This window comes from Peromyscus leucopus, chromosome 7 (genome assembly GCF_004664715.2).
Source record: "Peromyscus leucopus breed LL Stock chromosome 7, UCI_PerLeu_2.1, whole genome shotgun sequence".
Taxonomy (NCBI): Eukaryota; Metazoa; Chordata; class Mammalia; order Rodentia; family Cricetidae; genus Peromyscus; species Peromyscus leucopus.
The window spans coordinates 86,957,719-86,982,801 of NC_051069.1; the positions used below are offsets into that span (position 1 = coordinate 86,957,719).

The following is a 25,083-nucleotide window of genomic DNA, read 5'->3' on the forward strand; positions in this document are numbered from 1 at the left end:
GCCTAGGATGCCTGAGTCCCTGGGTTTCAGTCTCACTACAGTAAAACAACAAACAAACAAACAAATAAATAAATAAGTAAATAAATAAATAAATAAATAAATAAATAAATAAATAAAAATAAACGATAAGGAAGGAGGAAGAAGAGAGCAGAGTAAACTTGGGAGGACCTGGGCAGGTCTGGGTGAGGCTGCCCTGGTAAAGGGAGCCTCCCTAGGCCAGCTGTCAGATGCAGCTCTGTTGAGCTCACTCTCAGCTGATTGGCCTGCCTCTCTTCCTTGTTCTCCAGAAAGTTCCTTGAAGGTTAGTTATAGCTGGTCATTTTTTCCATGCTTAAGAGTCACCTCAGGGACTCCACAAAGGTAAGTAGATACGAAACGGGATGCACTTGGGTATGGTCCGAGTTGGAGGGAGACTGGCTAGGGCAGAACTTTGGAAACTGGGGCTCTGCTACCACTTGTACGGGACATAATCTTTCCTGAACTTGTACGGCTGAGTGCTTAAAGGACCACTGCTTTTCTCACCCACTATCCCTTACTTTTCCTCCTAGTTCACCTCTGTCCTCTATACACAGATCGGAGACAGTAGTGTGTGGAAGCTATGGTTTTTGGAAGGGTGATTATAGATCAGGCCCTTTCCAGAGGCTTGGTATGCAGCCCTACATTACTGCCGCCATCCTGAACAGGCACTAATTAGACGCCAGGAACCCTGCTAAGAGTTCTGCTACTGGTCTTTTTCTCTATTTAAATTTTTAAAGTGATGGGACTGGGGAGATGGTTCAGTAGATTAAACTGTTGGCTACACCAGTGTGAGGACCTGAGTTGGATCTCCAGAACCCACATTTTAAAACCAGGCGTTATAACCGTTTGTAATCAGCAGGGACCACGTGAGTCCCCTGGCCCCAAACAGCAAACCCTAGGCCAGTGAGAGACCTGTCTCAGAAACCAAGATGGGTGGGGCTGGAAAGATGGCTTGTCAATTAGGAGCTCTGGCTGCTCTTGCTGAGGATCCAGCTTTGATACCAAGCAGTACTCGGTGACTCACAACCACCTGTAACTCCAGTTCCGGAGGGTCTGACACCCTTTCTGGCCTCCACAGGCACTGAGCATGCCAATGATGCACAGACATACATTCAGACAAAATACTCATGCACATAAAATTAAATTCTAATTAAAAAATAAATAAAAGCAAGGAGAGTGATGCCTGAGGAGGAATGCTGTCCAAGATTATCTTCTGGTCTCTACACACATGTTCACACACATAGCAAACACTCATGAACATGTACTCACTCTCTGTCTCTCTATTTTTATCTGTGTCTCTGTCTTTCTGTCCCTGTCTCTTAAAATGACTAGAGAATAAATGTGGAACTCAAGGTAGGTCAGTGTCCAGGGGTCAAGGTCAGGAAGTGCCATTTTCTTCAATTCTGTTACACAATAATTTTCACTTGTGGTCCTGGGGCGTTGGCACCTGGGGACTTTGTAGAAATACATATTCTTGGGTCTCACCCTGCACTCATTAGCGAAGGAGCTCAGCAGCCTGTGTTCTGCTGTGCCCTCCAGATGACTCGGAGGCTGGCCACAGTTCAAGATCCCTGGCTCCAGAGCAGTCTTGTGACTTTCAAGATAATACTTAAGCATCTAGCCAGCTCATTGCAACCTCCTACACTCGGTCACTTCACACCACTCAGCTCACTTCTCACATACCTGTTCCAATGGGAAACAGCTGACTAAGCCCTGAATCCAGGGCTAACCAAGGGGAAAACCGCAACACAAAGACAAGGATGCCAAGCCTTTTGTGGCATCCTAGACATCCATCAGTTGTCTATAGACGTTAGTAAGAAGTAAGTGATTTGTAGACAGTGTTGGCTAATGTTGTGTCACACGAGATCTTAGTTGCCAAAAATTATAAAGGTGACCGTCTGAACAGCTGATTAGACACACATAGCTGAATTTGATACAAGACAACAGGATCTTAAGTCATTGAAGTAGTAGAGATAAAGAAAAGCCACAGACTACAAACAAGGTAGGTAGGGCTCCTTTATTGAAACCTCAACTAAAGTTGGCCAGCTTGAGCTGAAAGGAGCTCTGACCAGAGGTAACCAGGTAATTCCCTCAACAACAACAAAAAATGACAACTTTTATTGATTTTTCTAGGACTGGATAAAGTTTGGTAATAGTCCATTAATAATGGGCGTGGCTTCAAAGGGTGGTTTTCCTCCTGCTCAAGCATTTTTTTTTAAAGATTTATTTATTTATTTATTTATTTATTTTTTTTTTTGTTTATTTATTTATTTATTTATTTATTTATTTATTTATTTATTAATGTATACAGTGTTTTGTCTGCCTGTATGTCTGCAGGCCAGAAGAGGGAACCAGATCTCATTACAGATGGTTGTAAGCCACCATGTGGTTGCTGGGAATTGAACTCAGGATCTTTGGAAGAGCAAGCAGTGCTCTTAACCTCTGAGCCATCTCTCCAGCCCTAGAATTCTTGTTTAAAAATGTTTCCCCTCGTTGTGAGAAGGAGTGGTCCATCGTTATATTCTATCAGAGCCATTGAAAAACCCAAAACCAATCTGACTGCTGCACCTTTAGAGATGATCCGTTGTTTTTATCTGCTTAGAGGATTTTGAATTTGTTTTATTCCTGAGTTTTCACCACAGTACCTTCTGTGATGATACCGTCTTTGCTTTCTATTACTGTGATAAAACAGACTGACCAAAAGCAACTCGAGGAGATTGATTTGGCCTACACATCCCTACCCCAGCCCATCAATGAGGGAAGTCAGGGCAAAACTCCAGGCAGAAACCAAAACAGAGAATATGGAGGAACACTGTTTACTGCCTTGTTCTCCATGACTTACTCAGCCTTCAACCCAGGACCACCTGGCCATAGGTGACACCACCTACAGCAGACTAGACCCTCCCATGTCAATAATTTACCAGGAAAATGCCCCAGAGATTTGCCCACAGCATAGTTTCTCAGTTGAGGTTCCTGTCCAGGGCTGTATCAAGCTGATAAAAAACTAAACAGCATATGTACTCTCTGAGTAAAGTTTTTGAGTCTTCCATTTATAGATACTCTCTTTACCTGTATTTAATAATCTGTTCAGACTATCTATTGTCTTTTTAATTTTAGCAACTATATGTTTTATATATCTCTTTATATATTTTATATGAATGTATGTGTCTGAGTGTGTGTATGTACAGCCCCTACCAAGTATATTTTTAATTTCTAAAATACTAACCATACTTTTGAGGTAGAATCTCACTGTGTAATTCTGGCTAACCTAGACTTGCTACATAGACCAGCTTAGAGCTCACAGATATCCACTTTCCTCTGCCTCCTGGGTGCTGGGATTAAAGGCATGTGCCACTATCCCTGGTAGCAATTTTATTTTTTAAAAATATCATTTTATGCCTTTTTAAGTTTTGGAGTGATTTCCATAATTTTTTTCCAAAATTTAAATTTGGAAATTTTCTATTTCCATAAATTTACATATTGATTTTAAATCTACTTTTTAATAGGTATCTGAAACTCCTGGAGACCCGAGGACTTCTGGGGATGCTTACTCTTGGGAATAAACTTCACAATGTTTTCCAGTTTTGAACCTATTTTGACATGTGTTTACCACAGAGAACTCTTTCTGGCCTGCTTTGAAATGTATCCTTCCAGGTAGTTTTACACTTACTGAGTCCTTTTGGTTAGCCTAGAAGTATAAATTCAAAGTCTAAACTCAGGTCAAAGTCGAGAACTCCTTTCAACCTTTACAGACTCCAAGCAAAAGACACAGACTTCCTTGTTGTCTCAGTGTATTTTGACTAGTGCACCTCTTCACTGAAGCAACAGCCCTTAAGAGTTTGGATTTCCTGTCTTGCATCAGCACCAACGCCTCCTTTCCCTATGCCCATAACACCCAGACTTCCAGTTCATCCCAGTTAACAGCCCTTCTTGTCTCCTGCCCTTCCCCTTACCAGGCCAACTCTCCTTCCATTCTTGCATACAAGACCTGTGGAGTTTGATGGGGGAGGGATGAGGGGTGATGGGGGGGGGATAAAGGGGGTGGGAGGGGCGGGCTAGGGAATGACTGTGTTGAAGTGCTTAAATCTGAATGTGGGGCAGGAATCCCCACCACTACCACATGCACTGTAAGCTCTGGCTGGGCCTCAAATGATGAATCCCCAGTGGTCCCTTCTGTCTTGTTCTGATGCCCCAGTTCATTCTCTAGGCTCTGTCTTTTACAAGTCACTCGCTATTAGGCTTGCCATTTAGCCTCCTGGAGCCTTGCTTACTTGTGGAGGGAGGGCTGTTAAATACAACCCTCAGATCGTTTGTAAACTAGGATAAAATGAAGTTCAAGGGCTGCCTGGTGTGGAGTACAATTCCACAGATGTGAGATCCACCATCTCAGCTTCAGCAACTTGGGCAGAAGCGCTGGTTATGTGGTGGGTGGGTGGGCACTGGTGTACTACGGAGCTGTGGAGTCTGTGGGGCAGACACCGGGTGTTTGCTTCCCTCAGGATCTGGATAGAATGTTCCATGTGGGGCCAGAGTCTCTGTGGGAGGCCTCCAGCCAAAAATGAGCTGCTCCGAGGCAGTGTGTCGTGGAGGTCATTGGGGCATGCACACCTGGCAACAGCAGGACTTTGTGCCTGGATTGCCCACAGACCTGCTGAACTCTGCAAAGGCAAAGACAATTCCTTTGAGTCGGGCTTATGACCTTTGACTCCATTATCTTCATACACGTGGCCCGCTGAGCTATAAAAGCAGTTCAGTTTAACACGGTCTCCCCACAGCCTGTTCTTTCACGGTCACCAGACGCCTACACCAAACCAGAGGCCGCCATCATGACGAAGGACCAGAGTGGAACCTGGGAAATGGAGAGTAATGAGAACTTCGAAGGCTATATGAAGGCCCTAGGTAAGAGAGAAAGGGGATGGGGAGGGAAGAGACATGAGCACAGCAGACTGGTCCTCTAGGAGGTGCTAGCGTGGGACTCACCAGAGCTTTGTGCAAATCCTCTCTCCTCAGTCATAACAGTGCAAAGTCAACTGAGACACATGCACTCTCTGAGGTTGTTTCCCTACCTGGAAATAATAAATGTGGTGGGGTTAGAGTGTCCTTAGCACAGTGCCTGGCTTACAAAAAACACACAATAGAGGGTACGTACACATGTGTACACACACACGCACACACACTCACCAGGTATAGTCTGCCCTAGAGGACACCACAATCACTCTCCTGCTTTACCATCACCATCTCATAGATAACCATTTGAATCAGACATTATCATCAATGATTCCTGTTAGAGTTTTGCTTCAACCTCGTCATAGAAAAAAATCTAAAGGACCAGCTAGCCAATTTCTCTGCCTGGAGACATTCAGGCTCACAGAAGACTGAAGGAGGCTTCTGCCGTATGGTTCAAACCACCCATTGCTTGTCCCAGTTCTACGCTGGGCTCCAGGCCAACAGCTGCTAATCTGTCTACGTCCCGAGTTAGTGACAGGCTAGGTCTGTAGGTCTCTGCGTTGGTAGAAACATGTGGTCCTGGACACCTCTGAGCTGTACTTGGAAGGAGATGGAGTGAGTCTCCACAGAGGACCTCCAAATGATGGCAGCAACCGGGCACTGGGCAAGGAGCTTGGCTGCGAGCTGACTTCTTCCTCACAACAGCATCGCTATAACCTTTTCTAGCCTGAAATTCCCCACATATGGAGTTGCGTCCCTGTGTGTGAGGGAGCCACACAAGGATGAGAGAAATGGCTACACATGGCCTCAGAGCCCCAATAATTTGGATATGGTGGTAAGACATATCTCTAAGAATGGAAATTTTGGGGTTTTCCTCAGCATTTAAAGAAAGGCAAAAAATCCTCTTACCGGGGTTCCACTCACTAGAGTTAGGATACCTAATTTATTTGGAATTGAGTGTAGAATGGTGCAGGCAAAAAGGGAATAGTCCTGTCACACTTTTGTTTGGCAACATAAGTGGCCAATGGAAATGAGGTTCTGAGCCCACATATATAACTGCTTAGAGCAAGGTTCAGAATCATAATTTTGAACGTTATTATATAGATAAGGTAGGCAAGCCCAGAGTGTGTACAGCCTAAGCTCCCCCAGGACTTACTCTGTGATGTGGAATCAGGTTTTTGACCTTTTGTGACATCGGTTTCCCCATCTGCCAAATAGGAATGATGACACTCATATTGTGGCTTCCCTGGATGTTGCTAGGTGCAGCCATGGTTTGGACAACTGAAAGTCTTATCACACGGACTGTTTGGAAGCACCTTGGTTTCATAAGTGTGCTAGACAAGCCAGGCACGTAGATGGTTATCAGAAAGCAATGTGCCTTTTGCGGCATTTGCTTAAATGGTGGGAGTCCCAGGGCCAGCAAGATGGCCCAGTGAGTAAAAACCCTTGGTGCACAAGCCTGAGGATCTGAGTTTAATCCCTGGAACCCATAATGGAAGGAAAGAACCAACTCTCAAAAGTGGTCTTCTGGCCTCCACACACATGCCATGGCACATGCATGTCCCCGACCTATGCACACACCATGTATGTACATACACATAGTGATAACACTGCACAAAACCAATTCCTAGTTGATTTTAGGGATAAAATCCAGTTCCAGTTTAGTATATGACCCCTTGGGTAGACCACTAAAGTCCCACTCCTCAATTTGAAGATAGAAGGCAAACATTACCATCCTTGATTCTTTTCCCTTGAGAGGGATGTTCAGGGTATACCCTTAGCTCATTGAAAGAACTCTCCTATCTACATCTGGCTCTCTTTTGACTCTTGTACAAGCTTCTAGCTCAATGGGAATGAGAGGCTTACAGGTTATGAGTGTGCTGTTGAGATACTTCTGGGCTGACTTTTCTAATCCTTAGTGTCAGTTGCTTGTCTCTTTGGGTTTCAGTAAAAAAAAAAGGGGGGGTGCAATTTAACTTGTTAGACTGATCTCACTCTGATGAGCAGACTGAGTCAACTCTTTGTAGAAGGGCAGCTGGCACACTGAGGATTGAAATGGCAGTCACAGGTGATAGCCCTAGCTAAGCACAGAATGTGGGTGTCCTTGTGCTTGCTTTGTCCAGCTGCTGATGGCATTCTGTCTCAGGGTCCTAAAGACCGGCCCCCACCTCGTCACCACAGATGCCCTGCACAGAAACACCTCAGCCAGAGTCACTTTCCCACCTCTGAGACAGGGCACCTGATTTCCTTCCCTTGCCCATGGGCCGGGCAGGCTGACAGTGATTGATGTCAGGGGACTGAGCCGAAAGCAGACGAGGAGCGGCTGCCCCGTCATTCTCACTTGTCAAAAGCCTCGCCACAGATGTGTTTGATTTCTGCCACACCCAACTGAAAGGCAATGTTGTTTTCCCAAGCCTGGGAAATCAATGAAGCTTGCCTTCTGTGCCCTTTCGTGCACTTGGCATTTGGGATGAGCATTGCAGAGATCTTTGCAAATCCCCAGATGTGTAAATGCCATCAGGTGTGACACGGTTCTTTGCCTAAGAACCATCACTTTCCTGGACTTGAACTCTGTCCATCAGTGAGGGGACTGGCTTTCGCTGTTCTTTGTGCAGAAGGAAGGGAGCAGCACAGGGCTTTGTCGAGAGCCCAGTGACTCACTCGATATGCTCGTCTCCACATGTTACTCACACACCCTCCTCAGCGGAGTGACGTGTCACAGCAACCTTGGAGTTTGCCTGAGATGATCAAAGTCATTAAGAGCACAAGGGTGAGTGTCCACGATGATTCAGTGGTGCCTCCTCTCCTGCCTTGGGCACTTCAAGGCTTTGGCAGACTCTTTCTGACCGTAAAGAAAACAGCTTGGGCCGGGTGGTGGTGGCGCACGCCTTTAATCCCAGCACTCGGGAGGCAGAGGCAGGAGAATCTCTGTGAGTTCGAGGCCAGCCTGGGCTACCAAGTGAGTTCCAAGAAAGGTGCAAAGCTACACAGAGAAACCCTGTCTCAAAAAAACAAAAAAACAAAAAAAAAGAAAGAAAGAAAACAGCTTGAAGGAAGGTCCTATCGACCAAGGAATCTGTCATGTCCTACCATGTCCATCCTTTCAACCAGAAAATGAGGAGTTGGAGAAATGTCTCCATTTCTAAAGGAGGGGCAGGCCAAGCCGTAGAAAGAAGGTTCTGATCATGTGAAGGAGACAGGAGCAGAGTCCATTAACTCTGCCCAAGGTAGAGACTCACCTAGCTGCCACAAGGAAGCATCAGCAGCTGCTTATGGAAGCAGAGGGTGAGTCGCGTGCAGCAGAACCCAAGCGGCTCTGCTCTTGAGGGAGTATTGTGGTCACTGGTGATGGAGTGGTGAATAAGAAGACTGTCCCCACACTCTGAGATGACTTCCTGGCTGCTGGGAGGAGGGGAGGGGTGCTGAGAGAAAACACCAGAACACCGTGCAAGATGACTTTAGGTAATGAAAGCATTTTAAAGACAACAGAAGAGAACAATGTATGAAGAGTGACAGAAGGTCAAGAGAGACAGTGCTCAAAGCTGGGAGCTGAAGAGGAGATGTGTCCCAAAGCAAGGAACAGTGAGTGCAAAAGATGTGAGTGTGTGCCGGGCGGTGGTGGCACACGCCTTTAATCCCAGCACTCCGGAGGCAGAGCCAGGCGGATCTCTGTGAGTTTGAGGCCAGCCTGAGCTACCAAGTGAGTCCCAGGAAAGGCGCAAAGCTACACAGAGAAACCCTGTCTCAAAAAACAAAAAAAAAAAAAAAAAGATGTGAGTGTGTCCAGGAAGGTACACCACAGGAAGGCTGGGGTGTGGGAGAGTACAAACAGATGGAAGATAAGCAAGGAGGCTGAGGGGGAAAGACAGGCAGAGGTTAGACCAAGAATTCTGTTTTTCCTGTTTTGGCCTCAGACACTCACTACACAGCCAAGTGGGGCATGGCCGTGGACATGCTGCAGTAAGAGCTAGAGCTTGGAGTGTAGTCAGGTCTGAGGACAAGAAGGATATTTTCCATGTGATAAGATAAATAATCTGAGAAGGAGACTTGCCTAGGGACACATGTGACTAGGAGATGGCAGGGCCAGACAGGAACCCAATCTAGCTCTTCTATCAACATGCTAGTCAGTCCTTCCGAAGACCTGCTCTGGACAGGAGGGTGCCAAGTGGTGGGACGGACTTCATTCTGAGCAGAGCTTGCTAGATGGTGGAGACATCCAAAGTAGAGCGACAGCACCTTCAGAAGCACTAAGAGGGTCACTCAGGATCTCCGAACTGACCATCAACCCGTGTCTGATGGCCTGGGAATGAAGTTAGTGTACAAAACTCTGGATCTCTGCTGGCACTGACAAGCCAACCAAGCTATTCAGTTCATCAGAGTCTTAATTGTACCACATGGTCCCTAGTTGGACTTTCAAAGGAAACTGTGCCAAGAGGCAGAAAAGGCCAGACGGCAATGATAGGTGCTTGCCCCTCCTCTGGTCCCACGTCCATGTGCTGGTAGCACTTCTACCCTGACCCCACCACAGCGGAGAACATTAGACTGAGGGCGCAGAGTGCAGAGTACGTGCCAAGCAGCCCAGGGTCACCAACCTGCCTAGAGAGCCAGGAAGGAGTGGAGGAAGAGAGGCAGGGGCCAGTCTAATTCCCTTCTAAATGTGTCCTCTGGAGGAGGAAATGGTATGGAAAAAAAAGAGAAAATTGCTCTTCCACTCGGCTTCTCCCTATTGCCTGGAAGTGTCGATGATTTGAGAGCTAAGGAGGCCAGGTTCAAGCCCACTGAAGCTGCACTTTGAACTGTTCTCAGATTTCCGGTGATGGATCCCTGCACATCTCCGCTCTTTAATTTACAAAGAGCACCTGCCCTTTTAGCTTGCAACTTTAGCTTTCTCCGCAAGCACATTACAAAGCATTTTAATGTTGAGGAGCATGCTCATATTTCAGCTTTATGGCTCGCGTTGTTCAAAATGCAGTTATGAAAAGTATGCTTAATAAAGTCACTTTGCTGTTGTCGATTTGTTTTTCCGCAGCAGCAGCAGCAGCAGCAGCAGCAGCAGCAGCAGCAGCCATAAGCCACGTATATTATTCAGAAATAGCATGTCTTTGGACCTTTCCTTCTGAGATAGCAAGGTACTTCGCCTGGTTATAAATCAGGCTCAGAGGTACCTTTAATACCGAAAAGCAGATAAAACAAACCTGATAACACTAGTGTTAAAATATCATATCACGAAAACAGTTTCCTCTGCAAAGTTCAAAGAGGAAGTGCTTGTGTACTTTGTGTGTGTATGTGTGTATGTGTACACGTGTGTGCGCACCTGCACACAAGTGTGTGCTCTATGGCTACAGTTAAACCCTTTTGATTAGAAATCTCTAACAGGAAATCCACCAGCAGAGGATTTGGCTCCCGTCCCCGGGGTGGAGCCGAGATGACATGATTAACTGGCTTGTGCAAATGCTAAAGGGTGGCCAAGAGGCCAAGCCATTTTTCAATCTGGAGGCGAAGCAGTGTTTGCTTCCATTTGCATAGAGCCCCTAATAACGTTCTCCCGGCCCTAGTCAGAAAGATTGACTAGGGTGCTGTTTCCAGGACACGCCGGCTCTCTCGGCAACTGGTCATTTCACTGGGATCCACTTTTCTAGGCAGCCCGGGACAAGCCACAATTTTTGCTTAGGGAGCCTAGCACGACGGGTTGCTTTTGTAGGGGCACCGCGGAGCTGGATGGTGCTGAGCCCACCACTTCAATCCTCTGGGCAGTGATTTCTACTTCCACAGAGCGAATATAGATTTGCTTGCTAAAGAACAATCTGTTCGAAATTCCCCCACAATTTCCCATTCTTCCATAGTAGTTCGCCTGAAGTGTTCCCCTTCGTTTCATTCGGTTAACAGCGTCCTTTGCCTGCGTCCTGATGATAGCTACAGGAGCTCTGGTTAACATAACAGAGACTTCAGCATGGAGGGTTTGAGCAAAAGCCACGGACCAGGCAAACTAGAGAGGAGAAGCTGATGCAGCCTGGGAGGTCTCCCATTCGGCTGGACAAAGGGCCCCATGATAGCTGCAGCTACAGAGTGAGGTGTAGATCCAGTAGCTACAGGGATACAGAAATATGGTCTGAAACTTTTGCTCTGGTGCTAAGCTGATCCAGTCCCTATGTGACCCAAACAGACAAGGACAACGATGGAGGCCTGTGTGCTGGGAATAAATACACGTAAGCTCTTGGGGACCATGAACAGCCTTTCACCATAGAGTTCACTGAGTCCTCACCACAATAACCACATGACATGAGCCTTCTCTCCTCATTTTTGTCAGGAGAAAACTGAGGCTCTGGAAGGAAAAGTGACTTCTGTAAGGTCACATAGCTGAGAAATAGGGACCAACCTGCCCCTCCCTCTCACTCTTCGGTCCCGTTGGTTCTAAACTGTGGTGTGCACCAAGTGAGTGGAAACAGATTTCTACAGGATTTCTAGGTTCCGATGCTGCTGCCAACGGTAGTCCGGGGTCCCAGCTTTAATACCACTGCCCTGGACCATGCTCCTCCATTAACAAACCCATGTTATCTGAGCATCTACTATGAGCCTAGCCTTAGGGCTAGTTCTGGTGGGGGGCACATGGGGCCAAACTAGGGAGGCCAGAATAATCAAGCCCATGATAAACCCTTGCTTCTCACTTCAGCAAAGAAATGTGGCGTGTCCCCAGCCTGAGTCTCTGGTCCTGAGCACTTTGCCTTGTTAAAGAAATGAATGAGCCTGGCTGCACACATCATAACCTCCGCTACTCTCTCTGCCAACAGATATTGATTTTGCCACCCGCAAGATCGCAGTACGTCTGAATCAGACGAAGATCATCACTCAAGATGGTGATAACTTCAAGACGAAAACCAACAGCACGTTCAGGAACTACGACCTGGATTTTACTGTCGGGGTGGAGTTTGACGAACACACAAAGGGCCTAGATAGCCGACATGTCAAGGTACTCCTGAGTGGGAGGGTTTCCATGGGGGTTGTTCATGCAGGGGATGGCGCTCTGGCTTCACAGTGATGAGGTGACAGAAACAGCCCCAGGAAGGCTCCAGGAAGCAGGACCAGAATGGACTTCCTGTTGTTGGCAATGAGTAATCAGTGAAGGCTGAGTAAAGAGAGGCAGGGAAAGGAGAGAGGAAAGGCTTTAGATCATGTGAGAAATTAAGGCAGAGCCCTGTCCTCTAGACTACATGGCTGAGCAGGCAGGGAAAAGAGGGCAACAAGGAACGTCCTAAGATGGATAACCGTGGAGTTCAACCAAGCAGTTTACCTAGGTGGAAAGAGCATCCACGCTCAGCTCTAGCCTGCCCAGCCCAAGAAAGGATGAGGTTTCACGGTACCTGCCTTCATGTTGTTTTGTTTTTGTAAGGAATTACCAAGAATTCAGGTGTTTTTGCATGTAACATCTCACTTTAAAATGATCCAATTGGCCAAATTCCTTTTTAGAAAATCATGATGCAAATGAACCATGACGAACTCAGACTCAGTCAAGTGGGTTACCCAGTTTCAGTGACTTGCTGTGGCTTCTGTCCTAGCAGAGACTTAACTCCTAGGACACACTCTAGGAAGCCCCGCCTGAGTCAAAGACTGTACTTCCAGGATTTGAACTGCAGCAATCCTCCATTAGCCAAGTTCTCACTCCCATAGTTTCCATTACCCATGGCCAACTGCAATCCAAAAATAGTGAATGGGAAATTCCAGGAATAAACAATGCCAAGTTTTAAACTACGTCCTATGAGCAGCACCGTGCAGTCTCCCTCGCCAACTCCATCCTGCCCAGGATGTTAGTCATTTCTTTGTCCAGTCTATCTACCCTGTGTACATTACCCACCCACCAGTCACTCGGTAGCCATGTTAGTTCCATAGAATATATAGGGTTCAATTCTACCTGAGGTCACACTAGGCTCTTGGGACCTAGACCTCACTGATGAGAGAGAGCTACTGTACTTGCCCTGAGCAACCCTGAAAGCACCCAGGAAACAGCTCTCAAGAAGGTGGAGTGTTATCATCTCCAAGCCCGAGACCTCAGCTCTAAGAAAGGGTTGGCCCTTACCCAGAACAGCTGCTCATAAATATAGCAGAGGCTGCTAAGCAGCAAGGAAATGTGGGGAGAGAGAAGTAGAGGCAACAGTAGCTCCCCTACATTGCTGTGTGGGGTCCCTGCCCAGGGGTCTGCTCCTCACACTGTGTTCCAGTCTTTCATTGTCCAAACCATTACACCTGGCCAGTGCCCTCCAAACAGGAAGAAGAGAGATTCGATCTCAGTCCTACTTAAAGACTGTCCTGCTTGAGCCTTAGCATCATAGCCCTGAAGATTGTACCCAAGACCTGGAAGGGCTACTACTGGGTTGCCACTTGTCCCAGTGGCCATTGACTGTACTGTCCATGCCCATGTAGTTTATACAAGGCTGCCAGTTTAGATATTCACAGCACTCTCTGCCAACTTGGTTTTGCCAGGCTCCTAACCAAAGAAAGACTGAGCTGAATATGCCGTCTCCAGTAAATGAGCCCTCATCCCCAGCAAAGGTCCAGCTCCTTGGGATGACACAGTGATGCAGGATCCTCCACCCTTCTCTGCCCATTCACCACAGCCCCCTTTTCCCAGGCAAGCCGCTGAATGCCTTGTTCTTCCAGGAGCTCTTCTGAAGTCTCAGATCTCTCCCAAAGCAAGTGGCACAAGTTCTGGTTCCTCTCTGGGCTGGGAATATTAGTAATTGGCTAGCTGTAACACGAATTTTAAAAGGTCTTATTAAATAAAAACCCAGAGCTAGATATCAGGGTTAAAACCTGAGAGATCAGAAGAATAGGAAAAGCCACAGCTAACCTCACCTCACCACACCAACTCTGCAGCTTCCAAAGAGACCTACTTCCTATATACCCATGCCTATATGCCTTTCTGTTCTGCCAACTCATTTCCTCTCTCCACCCAGTTACATCACTTCTGGTCTGTCCACACAGACCTCCAGACCTCTATGGTTAATGCTGGGATTAAAGGCCTGTGTTACAATGCCTGGCTCTCTTCCCCAGTGTGGCCCTGAACTCACAGAGATCCAGATGGATCTCTGCCTCCTGAATGCTAAGGTTAAAGGCATGTGTTACCATTGCCTGACTTCTATGTTTAATATAGTGACTGGCTTTTTCCTCTAATCCTCGGTTAAACTTTATTAGGGTTCACAATATTGGGGGACACAATACATCACCACAGCTAGCTGGGATCTTTTAGCTCTACTAAGAGAGAGACCATGGAGCACAAAGGAGAAAAGCTCTTCAAATGCTGTTCCCTAGGCACTTTTATTTCCCCTACTGTTTGGCTGTAGCATATGGCAGCAATAGGCAGGTGGGGGTAGCAGGAGGTGGTACCCTTTAACGTCTGACCCTACGCCAGTCTCAGGAATGGGGACCCTTAGCCAACAGGTGTTAAAGCTCTTCTGTAGATTACAAGTCCAGATGACCTAACCCTTCCCACTGACCACTGCTAGAGCTCTTAGGCTGAGTGTCTGAGATCCTTGGTTCTAAACACGTGACAGCTCTCTGGAAACCTAGTAACCTAGAAATCTCTTCTGTGGCTCTGTCCAGCTTTTTATCTTTCTTAAGTATCAGCTCTCTGAGGAGCCTGCTTAGAGAGTCAGAGAAAGCGGTGCCAGGACCAGTCACAGTCTTGCCTCTTAAGCCAGTCACAGAGCTTCCTCTGCAAGGCCACCAGGGAAGGTAGAAGAAGCGGCAGATCCGGTTAGCGGTCACCAAGGCCTAGGGTAGTACGAAGTCTGGTACAAACTGTTTCCAGCAATCCTGGCTAAAGCCAAGCCTTCAGAAGCCAGAGCAATTAGCTGTGATCATCAAGGAGCCTTCTCAAGGCATCCATGGTGTCTTCAAGATGGCTCATGCCATCCTAAGGGTGGTCCAGCTGGACTGACAGAGCATGTGCCCAAAGGAGTGAGGGCAGCGAGGGAGAGTCCAACATCTGCTAATTAGGGAATCCACTTAGCCCCAACATCTTACTCTCAAGAAAACACCAGGAGGGGCGCTTACCATAAGAACCTGTCTGTAACTAGTAGTGATTTAAACCTACTTTCACAATGCTTGACACCTTCCCAGTGTCCCAAGGAGTAGTGGGTGCTTTTTCCTGCCTCAGGAGGAAACGCTGTTATTCTACAGTGGTGACTCATGGGAAGCAGGTCACAGCTCCCAGTCAAGGTGACCTGGCACTCATAATCTCATCTATCAAGGAAAATTAGATTCAGTGATTCTTGCTGAAAAATGACAGGGGTGAAAAAGCATTGTGGAGCTCTTCCATCAGAGCTGTCCTGACAAAAGAAAGTCCCAGTTTAGGACCCTTCCCTGTGGGTCTGTGCGATGATAGAGCCACAAGCCTTTTCCAAACCTTGGCCAAATTCGTCAGACATCAGAACTTAAGGGAAAATGTGTCGCCGAAGCTCTGCCTCTCTCCATTGTTCCAGCCTAATCAGCTCACAATGATTCCTTCCCCTGCTCCTTCAATGTGAGGTGTGGGTTCTTGAGAGGCAAGCTGCTCCTCTCTGACTTGTTTTTATCACCGGTGATGACAGGAAATTTCTTCTTTCTGAAATAAGTCACGCCCTTCTGGCCTGTCCTGATTCTGAAAGAATTCCACCTGTCACCACCCCTGGCCTCTGGCATCACCATTTCCCATTCTCCTTCCTCTCATCCAGATCATCACATTGCCCTGAAGGGAGAAACTAGTCTCTTTTCTATGGCTTCTCTCTTCTTTGCCTGCAGCAAAAAGCCAGGGATAGTGCTCTCTGTCTCTGTCTCTGTCTCTCTGTCTCTGTCTCTCTGTCTCTGTCTCTCTGTCTCTGTCTCTGTCTCTCTCTCAGTACACTCACTGTGTGTGCACATGTGTTGCACAGATGTGCAGGTGCGTGTGTTTTGTGTGCTGTAACTCTCATTTGGCACACTCTCATTCCCTAGGGCTCCACTTCTCAACTCTCTGATCATACTCAGAACCTTCAAGAAAACTTGACGTTCATTAGAGAAAGGAGTGGTTAGAGAAGGAGCCCTGAAGGAGCCAGTTCTGTGCCAGCCTGGATCAGAAGCAGAAGTGTAAAAACACAGCAAAGATAAGGCTGATTCCAAGGGACTCACTGACCCTCCCTTTCTCTTCTGAGCACTGTATCTGTTCCCCACTTCTTACCCCGACTTGTTTATAAGAAGGCTAAAAGTCCCTTCTCAAATAAACAGCAGGGATGGAGGTGTGGCTAGCTGGTACAACACTCGCTTAGCATGCACAATGTCTTAGGTTAAATCTTCAAAGCTTAAAAGATACACATATATTTGCATGTAAAATATAGAGAAAATTGGAGGGTTTGGGAGGTACCCAGCCAACAAAGTTCTTGCTGTATAAGCATGAGTTCTAGAATTGAGTTTGCAACCCCAGAACCATGTTTAAAAAAGCCAGGCACAGCAGCATACATCTGTTACCCCAGTGCTGGGAGGTAGAGACCAAAGGATCTCTGAGGCTTGCCGGCCAGGCAGTCCAGCCAAATCAGTGAGCCCCATATTTATTGCGGGACCCTGTCTCAAAAAGTAAGGTGGGGAGCAATTGTGAAAGACAGTCAATATTTGTCTCTAGCCTACACACACACACACACACACACACACACACACACACACACACACACTAGCAGACACATACAAACAAACTAACATTGTTTGTACATACACCAATAAACGAGAAGTAATTGATATCCATATAATGGAATCAAGTATACACAGCCATAAGAAAGAATGACATACTGATTCCTGGTATAGTGTGAATGAACCTGGAAAACATGCTAAGCCACAGAAGCTACACACCAAAGACTATGTGTTATATGAAGAACTATGACAGGTAAATGCACAAGGCTAGGGATAGAGGGCAAAAGAAGCAATACTGAATGCGAGTAGATGGAATACTGATGCAAGGCGATGAAGCTGTTCTGGATACAGTAGTGATGACGACCACACAATCTTGGGAATATATGAGAAAAAAAGTTGCCACCACTCTATAGAGCTCTATAGAATTGGAGACATTAGCAGAATGAATTTTATGGTTTGCGATAATTATATATCCATTTTTTAAAAAAGTATTTGAAATTGGAGTGGGCCAGTGAGGGGGTAGAGAAAGCAGAGAGTGACAAGGCAAATTGCACCCTATGATTGGGGGGGGGGGTCCTTGTCTGCAGGTGGTTGGAAAAAAACTCTCCAAGGAAAGTTTCAAGGAGGAGCATCTCCACAGGTCAATGCCTGGAACTTATAGCTGTTACTTTCCATTCTTGGGGAAAGTGATTCAGATTCATAGCAAAGTCACACAAGTCCAAAGACCAACTTTGCATCCTTCACTGTTACCAGTTGTTGGTGCAGGAGAGATGGCTCAGCAGTGAAGAGCCCTAACTCCTCTGTAAGTTCCCAGCACCTCTATCAGGTAGACTACAACCACCTGTAGCTCCACCTCCAAGGAATCGGGTGCCCTCCACCTCCACAGGCACCTGCATGTATTTGGTAATGTAACACATGTAAATTTGTGTAGGCATATACACATGATAATATTTCTTTAAAAGAGTTGCATGTTATTAATGTTTGTCCCTTGTGTTTTTATCATGGTCTCACATTCTCTCTGTCTCTCTCTCCTCTGTGCCTCTTTCTTTCTCTCATACACGCACATTTGTACTGAACAATCTGACACAACCTTCAAATGACTGTACCTCTGAAGAATTAAGCTGTTGGTTCTCTTCCCAGATCCCACAACTTCACTAGCCCTGTGTAGCTGGCTTGTTTTCCAGTACCAGGCATGATTCTCCCCTTGGTGAGTGGGCCTTACAGCCAACTAGAGGGCTGTTGGTGACCTCCAAGGTGTGTGTACCACTACTGCACTCTTGGGGTTGTCATCCCATGATGGTTGTTGTGGTAGTTTGTAGGTGTCATAACCGGGTAAGGCTGTTGGTGGCTTCCCTCCTTTGAAAGCTTGCATTGCACCTTCTAGTACCGTGGAAGACAGCCCAGGCAACTAAGGAACGCTGAAATTGGGAGAAATTCCCCAACTGGCTATCCAATAGTCAACCCCGAAAACATACAAGTAACATTATATGGACTGCACAGGCTATACTCATGGATTTAAGAACACATGCACATGCATATGTAACAACAGTTAAAGAGACCATGCATCTGAAGTGGGGTGGGCGTGGAGTTTACATGGGAAGGTTTGGAAGAAGGAAAGAGAAGGGGAAATGATATCATTAGAATCTTAAAATTATTATTATTATTTTTCCCAAGACAGGGTTTCTCTGTGTAGTTTTGGTGCCTGTCCTGGAACTCACTCTGTAGCCCAGGCTGGCCTTGAACTCACAGAGATCCACCTGCCTCTACCTCCCAAGTGCTGGGATTAAAGGCGTGCGCCGCCGCCGCCGCCGCCGCCGCCGCCGCCGCCGCCACCACCACCACCACCACCAGGCCAAATCTTAAAAATTATTTTTTTAAAGAAATAGGATAGTCTTCCATAGGTCCATGGTTCAGCTATTGACTCACCCAGATTAAACACTGGGCGGCCACCTGTATCTAATTTGACTTAAAGAACCTTTTTGAGAGATGCTGACTTTGGAAGTGTGAGAGGAAAAGTCACAGAGGGGCTCCACCCCCTGCCTCTGTTCCTCACAAACCTTGCCCTTTTTGGAGCCCTCTCCATGTCCATCTCCTCACTCAGAGGTTATGGCTTCCTCAGCTGCAGGATCTTTCAAAACAACCAAGTCTGTGTTTCAGACCTCTTCAGACACAGGGATGAAGTCATCAACTAAAAGCTGGGCATGGTAGCAAAAACTATAACTCCAGCACTCTGAAAAGTTGAGACAAGGAAATGGGGCTAGTTCGAGGTCAGCCTGGACCATATAGTGAGACTTAAGAAGAAGGAAGAGGAGGAAGATAATTTAATTAATAAGATGTTTAAACTTTGGAGTTGGTTCATCTAACTGTTCTCTTCTTTCTGCCTCTCGCTGTCTCATGTAGGAGTGAGCCCACAATCTTGTAAGCGTTACCACAATTCATTGGTAACCAATTTACTTTTGGGTCAGAATAATTTTGAATCTTGCTGCCCAATGTGAGTTATTAAAGTGAAATATTAGGACAGGCCTCTTTGCACTAACATTTTTCTCCTTTCTTCATTCTGAAAATTTTGATAAGCCTGCCAAGTCTATGTCAGTGAGGTAGGTGACATGATGAATTAGCCACCCCCACCCCCCACTTCCTGCTCTCGGGGATCTCAGGCCTCATACAGAAGACAGACAATTAAATGGACAATGTCTATTGTACATCCCCCTTGCATGGGCATGTGCGCTCTCTGCTGGGACCTCCTCTCAGGCAGGAGGTGAGTGGGCTCACCCAGATTAAACAGTGAAATTTCCTTCCCACCGTGGCTCCCTAGCTCGGTCCATTCACAGGGATAATTACTACTCAGGGACTAAGCACAGGGAAACATTTGGACCCCTCACCTGGCTCCCTTGTCGCATGCACACTGCTTATCATGTTGCATTTTTAAACATTGAAACAGCCGGCTCTGGCTGTATTCTTCCATTGGCTGTGAAGCAGGGAAGAATCACACCACATTTAACCAGCCCCCCACTGACAGTATTTATGAAGTTATGTTGTAGTAACGTGCAATCCTGTGATGCATTGAGGAGTAAAAATGGAAAGGAGGGACACTGTACATAAAGTATATAGTATGGTCAAGGTCAAATATTGTTTTAAAAATAGGTTTAACAGCCTGTAGAAACCAGGTCTGTATAATACACAAGGAAAAGAGATAAAAAACCTACAGGTCCATTTATCATCAGTAGGGTTTACAAGATGTAGAAGAAACAGGTCCTTAGCCTAATTTTGTTTAGAAAAGCACCAGGTGGTTTATGCATACATCGGGGAAAAAAACAACCCAGCTGTACCAAGCTCATCCCCCCAGGATACAGACACAGTGGGGATGGCATAAACAGCTCAGCAGGCGCAGTGAGTGGGCCTGATCTGGGCACCAAGAGCGGTATTAAGAGAGAAGCAGGAGTGTCTAGAGAACACACACCTTGCAAGTGTGTGCATCGGGGCTTGCAGCCTCCTGGGTCCTGGCAGGCCTCCGGCTTCTCCGACAACTGGCCAGCTCAGCTTGGCTGCAACGGAGGATGCCCTTCATGAGTTCTGCTGCTATTATACCGCTGGCATCGCTACCCAGAGGAAAGCTGAAGAAAAGCAGGTCCACCCTCCTCGTTCTAGGTGATGGAACCACGTGAGCAGCAGCTGCCCAGTTAGGGAGCCTCCCTGCGTTTATTTCCACCTATGGTGGACAAGGCTCAAAATGTGATTCTTGCAGGAAAATTCCCAGGGTAGAAATTTTAGGTCGAAGAATATACACAGTTTCATCAGAGATGATAATCCCAGAACTTGGGAGGTGGAAGCAGGAAGGTCAGGAGTTCAAGGTCATCCTCAGCTACACAGTGAGTTCATGGCCAGCCAGGACTTGGTGAGACCCTGTCTTGCTATTATTTTTAACTATTAAAAGCATATGAAATAGGGAAATTTCAAATAATAAATTAGATATTGTTGAAATCATGTAAATAAGTAAATAAAAGCAAAACCATAAGCAAAACTATGTGCAGTTCCATATTTTGGAAAGCTAATATAAAACCATTTGAAAGCTAATATAAAACCATTTGGAAGCTAATATAAAACAGGCCTTGCAAAGCATTTCTCTTCCCACCAGCCCTGAGCGAGGGTGGGCAGCCCTCCCCTCAGTGCTACTATATCTTTGATCTTTGACCACATGATTAATTGGATCTGAGGAGGAGTCTTATCAGCATTTCTCCTGTTATTTGTGAAGTAGGCTATCTCTTGTTATGTTTAAAGCCATCGACTGCATGAGCTTCCCCTGTAAGCCCTCGGTTCATATGTTTGGTTGGCGTGGACTGTTAGGTTAATGATCTTCTTATTGATTTACAGAGGCCCTTTATATATAAGGACATCAAGTCTTTACTGATATGCTACAGCTCCTTTTCCCTGTTGGTTATTTGTCTGTTGACTTTGAGGTATTTTCCCTTCCAGAAATTTCACATTGTTAATAGTTGAATTTATCATCTTTCCTTCACTAGCTCGAAATGCTATTTTTACCAGATAATAAAATGGTTGAGTAGAATTCCTTAAAAGAGAATGCAGACAGCCCAGGGAGAAACCAGCTTGGCTGGAATGGAGGATGTGTGTGTGGAATGGAGACCGGAAGGTCCCCGGGGTCACTGAGACAGGACTCTGTCCCATGGGCATGCAGGAGCCTGGCAGAGATTGCAGGAATTACAGCTGCAGATGTAAGCTTGCTCAGTTTCCCAAGGTTCTCTGTGTAATTCACCTGACAATCTGTCATTGCAGACGCTGGTCACCTGGGAAGGTAACACTCTCGTGTGTGTGCAGAAAGGGGAGAAGGAGAACCGTGGCTGGAAGCAGTGGGTGGAGGGAGACAAGCTGTACCTGGTAAGTCCTGGGGTCTGTACGGCACCTTCTGCAACACTCACCTGGCCGGGAGCTTTGACAAGAAAAATGGCCCTGAGCTCCAGCCAAATGCATTTGGTCATATAGTCAGAAAGCCATTCCCCTCTGGCTCGGGGACTTTAGGAAGAAATCTATATGGCTGTTTCTGTGAGCGGCTGCAATTAAAAAGAAAGTTTAAAATGCTGAGTTAGGAAACTGGGATCCAAGGAGAAATGCAGAGAGCCAGCTAAAGAACAGCTGGGGAGAAAGGTGAGGACGGAATTAACCCGCCTGGAGGAAGACAAGAAGACCAGGCATCCTGTTGGTTACTGGGAGGTGATGGGTGGGTGGGGGAGGCTGACAGCATGAGGGGTGTGGAGAGTGTGGTGGGGGCATTGGCTTCTCACCCTAAGCCTTGGAGCCTAAGGCATGGTGGACCTGATCCCAACTCCTGTGAGGTTACTAGAACGGAACAGTAGGAACAATGGCTGACATCTTTCAATAAACTGTCACTGCCTAGACAGCTTTGGTTTTTGTTCTTTCATCTTCACAGCAATTTATGGGTCCCACATCAGAGTAGTGAGAACAGTTTCATTCTTTCAAACATCCAGCCACTCATTTGCTGAATGAATAGCTCCTTCAGCAAATGCATCCTCATCAGTCATTCATTCATTCATTCATTCATTCACCTATGGAGTCAGGCAGGTACCCAGCTCTAAGGTCAACCTGAATGTCACTAAGACGCTCTTCAGAGCTGAGCTAACCTCACCTGAGACCTTTATTTCGGGGGCATTGTCAGCGGATGACATGAGAGGCATCCCAGTGTTTCCCATTGGCAGCTCTCCCTGCTTGCTGCGGCTTGGGTGATAGAATTTTTTTAATTGTAGGGCCATCCCCAACAGTACCTGTGGCTAAGACAACAGATTCGTGGCTGGCTGCAGTGAGCATGGTGGCCTTGCTCATGCTCACTCACCCTCCTGCCTCAGGGTTCATCGAGATGCAGGCCTGAGGTTCTCTCTACCTCTATGAAAAGTGGGACCCTGTCAGCTGTGCTGGCAGGCCAGGGGGAGCCCTTCTGAAGCTCCTACCCTGTTGTTGGGCCCCCACCAACCACCTGCCTAGTGCTTCTCCATGCTACCCTTCCCTTCCTCTCGGCTCTGCCACCTTTTAATAAAGTAGGCAATGTTGCTTTAATCATGGGAGTAGGAGAAATCCTGCCCAAGAGGGTCATTTCTTTGCATTTTTCATTTTTATAGTTGTTCAAGCTCAATTTGAGTGTCAAAATCAAATTACTGCTACCTGCAGGGCATGGCAGCCGATTGGGTCTGTGAGGGACACTTTGCCCAGAACAACTAAATGCCTTCTTTATTCCAGCCTCGCCCACCTGCCCCAGACACTAAGAGGGCCAGGTGGGCAGGAGGAAATCTGGACTAGTCAGTCACTCGCCCACTTTCTGGTTTTCAGGAGCTGACCTGTGGTGACCAGGTGTGCCGACAAGTGTTCAAAAAGAAGTGATGGCCGCGGGGGAAGCCTGGCACACATGCAGAGTTCTCTGCCAGTTTTGGAAAGCGGCGTGGGGACCCTCCTGTTATGACAGAGACCACTTACGTCACCTGCCTATGTTTAAACTGGAGTGTGTAAAGGAACCCACCCCACCTCCCGCCTTGGAACCTGTTATTAAATGAAGAAACAAAATGCCTCTCAGCCTGCGAAACCCTTCCCATTCTTTATTCCTAGTTGTCCGTTTCACCTACAGGCAGAGGGGGCACCACTGTCTGCCAGGCTTGCCATGCTCTTGGCTTTCATTTTCTTTGTTTCTTTTCCTCTGTTGGGTTTGTTGGAGGTGTTAGAAATGTCTTCTTCTAGACACTGCCAATTCACGAACACCTCTGGAAGACAGTTCTTTGGAGAGATGCGCATCCCTTCTATTAACAGTCTATATAAAGATTCATCTGCCATCTGGTCTGCACCCTGTCCTGAGCAGACCCAAGAGAGCTGCCCTAGAGCTTCGGCAAGTCTGCGACTTCAGCCGCTCTTAGCTCTCAGCCCTTCAGTCCTGCGCCTTGAAGTGGGTTACGAAGCACCTGCCCATTCACACCTTCTCCCGCTGCCCCCCCCCACTCGGGATACTAAAGGCTGTGTGCTAGGAAGTCTGAGTTCAAGTTCTGCTGCTCTACTGCGTGGCTAAATGACCAGAGACACATTGTTCTCTCTTCTGTAAGAGGAGAAGCTACAAGGTCACTCGGACAACTAAGCAAGTCAATGCACCCTCAGTGCTTGGCATGGGGCCTGGTCCCAGTGAAGACTTGGTCCATTCTGGATTGGGGGTTTGTTCTAAGTTACTCCCTTCGGAGCAACAGATGAGCAGAGACACCACAGTGATAGGTCAATACCTCTAACACATCACGGTGTTATCAGAATGTTAAGCTTGATACTCCAAGCCAGACTGTGCTTTCCTGCTGGACACACAGAAGGGTGCACCTGGAAAGACAGGGTGCTTAATGGTAATATATCTATGGGGTTTATTTATGGGGTTCACTGAGTCAGTCCTGCAGGTCAAAACCATCTTCTTTTTTTTTTTTTAATTTTATTTCATGTTCACTGGTATTTGCCTGCATGTATGTCTGTGAGAGAGTGTCAGATCCCCTGGAACTGGAAGTACAGACAGTTGTGAGCAGCCATGTGGGTGCTGGGAATCTGAGTCCTCTGGAAGAGCAGCCAGTGCTCTTAACTACAGAACCATCTCTCCAGTCTCTCAAACCATCTTCTTTATCCCTCTACAAAAAGCCTGGCATCCCACCAACAGGTAGATACTTTCTCCTGAGAGGAGCAGAACATGGTGGCACCTTCCTATAGCACAGTGATCGGATCTCACAATGCTGGCATCCTGGAACTGGGAGATAGGTAGAAAGGCTGACATCCACCCATGTGGCCCAGGGCCAGCCTAACTCACACACTCTGGCCCGGCAACCTGTGAAATGGGGCTCCTGGCACTCTATGCTTCCCAGCAACCATGTCATGTGCCTTGGGACAAGAAAGCCAATGAAGTGCCTGGCTGGAGCATCATGCTGGGGGGGGGGGCTGAGGGGGGGGAGAGAGGGACTTCCAAGGGAACTGATTTAGTGAGAAAGTGGGATGTGCCTTGGAGGCAGCGGAGCCTCCTAAGGAGAACTGGGCCCCATCTCCCGTGCAGACCAGGACTGAGGGAAAGGTCTGGGGTGTACCCTTGCCCTGCTTTTCCCAGAACTTTCCCCGGGGCCTCATTCCCCCAACCACAGCTGCCCTCAGTCTTGTCCTTGCTCAGTGTAGCCTCAGATGACCCTGTTTGTCTCAAGAAAACCCAACTGAATGAGGTAATCATAGCTGTTTGAGGACCAGCTGTAGAAGTATCCTGAGTACAAAACAACTTTAATATCTCGTAGTTTTTTTATCCTGGGTTCCACAAGAAGTATTTAAGAGAATATCCCCAAGACTCTGTGAACCATGGGAAGGATGGACCTCAGAAGTTGTTTAGAGCATTTTAAAGTTCTGAAAAGTCTCCTAGCAGTGGAGCTCGCCCTTGAATGACAGGACCCCTTCCACACAGCAGCTTTGCCC

The 25,083-nt window shown here is 47.0% G+C and overlaps 1 protein-coding gene across 1 annotated transcript; it reads left to right on the top strand.

Annotated features, from left to right (window-relative positions):
* The first annotated feature begins 298 nt into the window (after window positions 1–298).
* Window positions 299–23,195, top strand: Rbp2 (retinol binding protein 2). The gene is made up of 5 exons (XM_028866069.2): window positions 299–360; window positions 4,794–4,917; window positions 11,754–11,932; window positions 21,388–21,489; window positions 22,951–23,195. The coding sequence occupies exons 1-5, from the start codon at window positions 328–330 to the stop codon at window positions 22,999–23,001; spliced, it is 489 nt and encodes a 162-aa protein (XP_028721902.2). The 5' UTR covers window positions 299–327; the 3' UTR covers window positions 23,002–23,195.
* The last annotated feature ends 1,888 nt before the right edge of the window (window positions 23,196–25,083 follow it).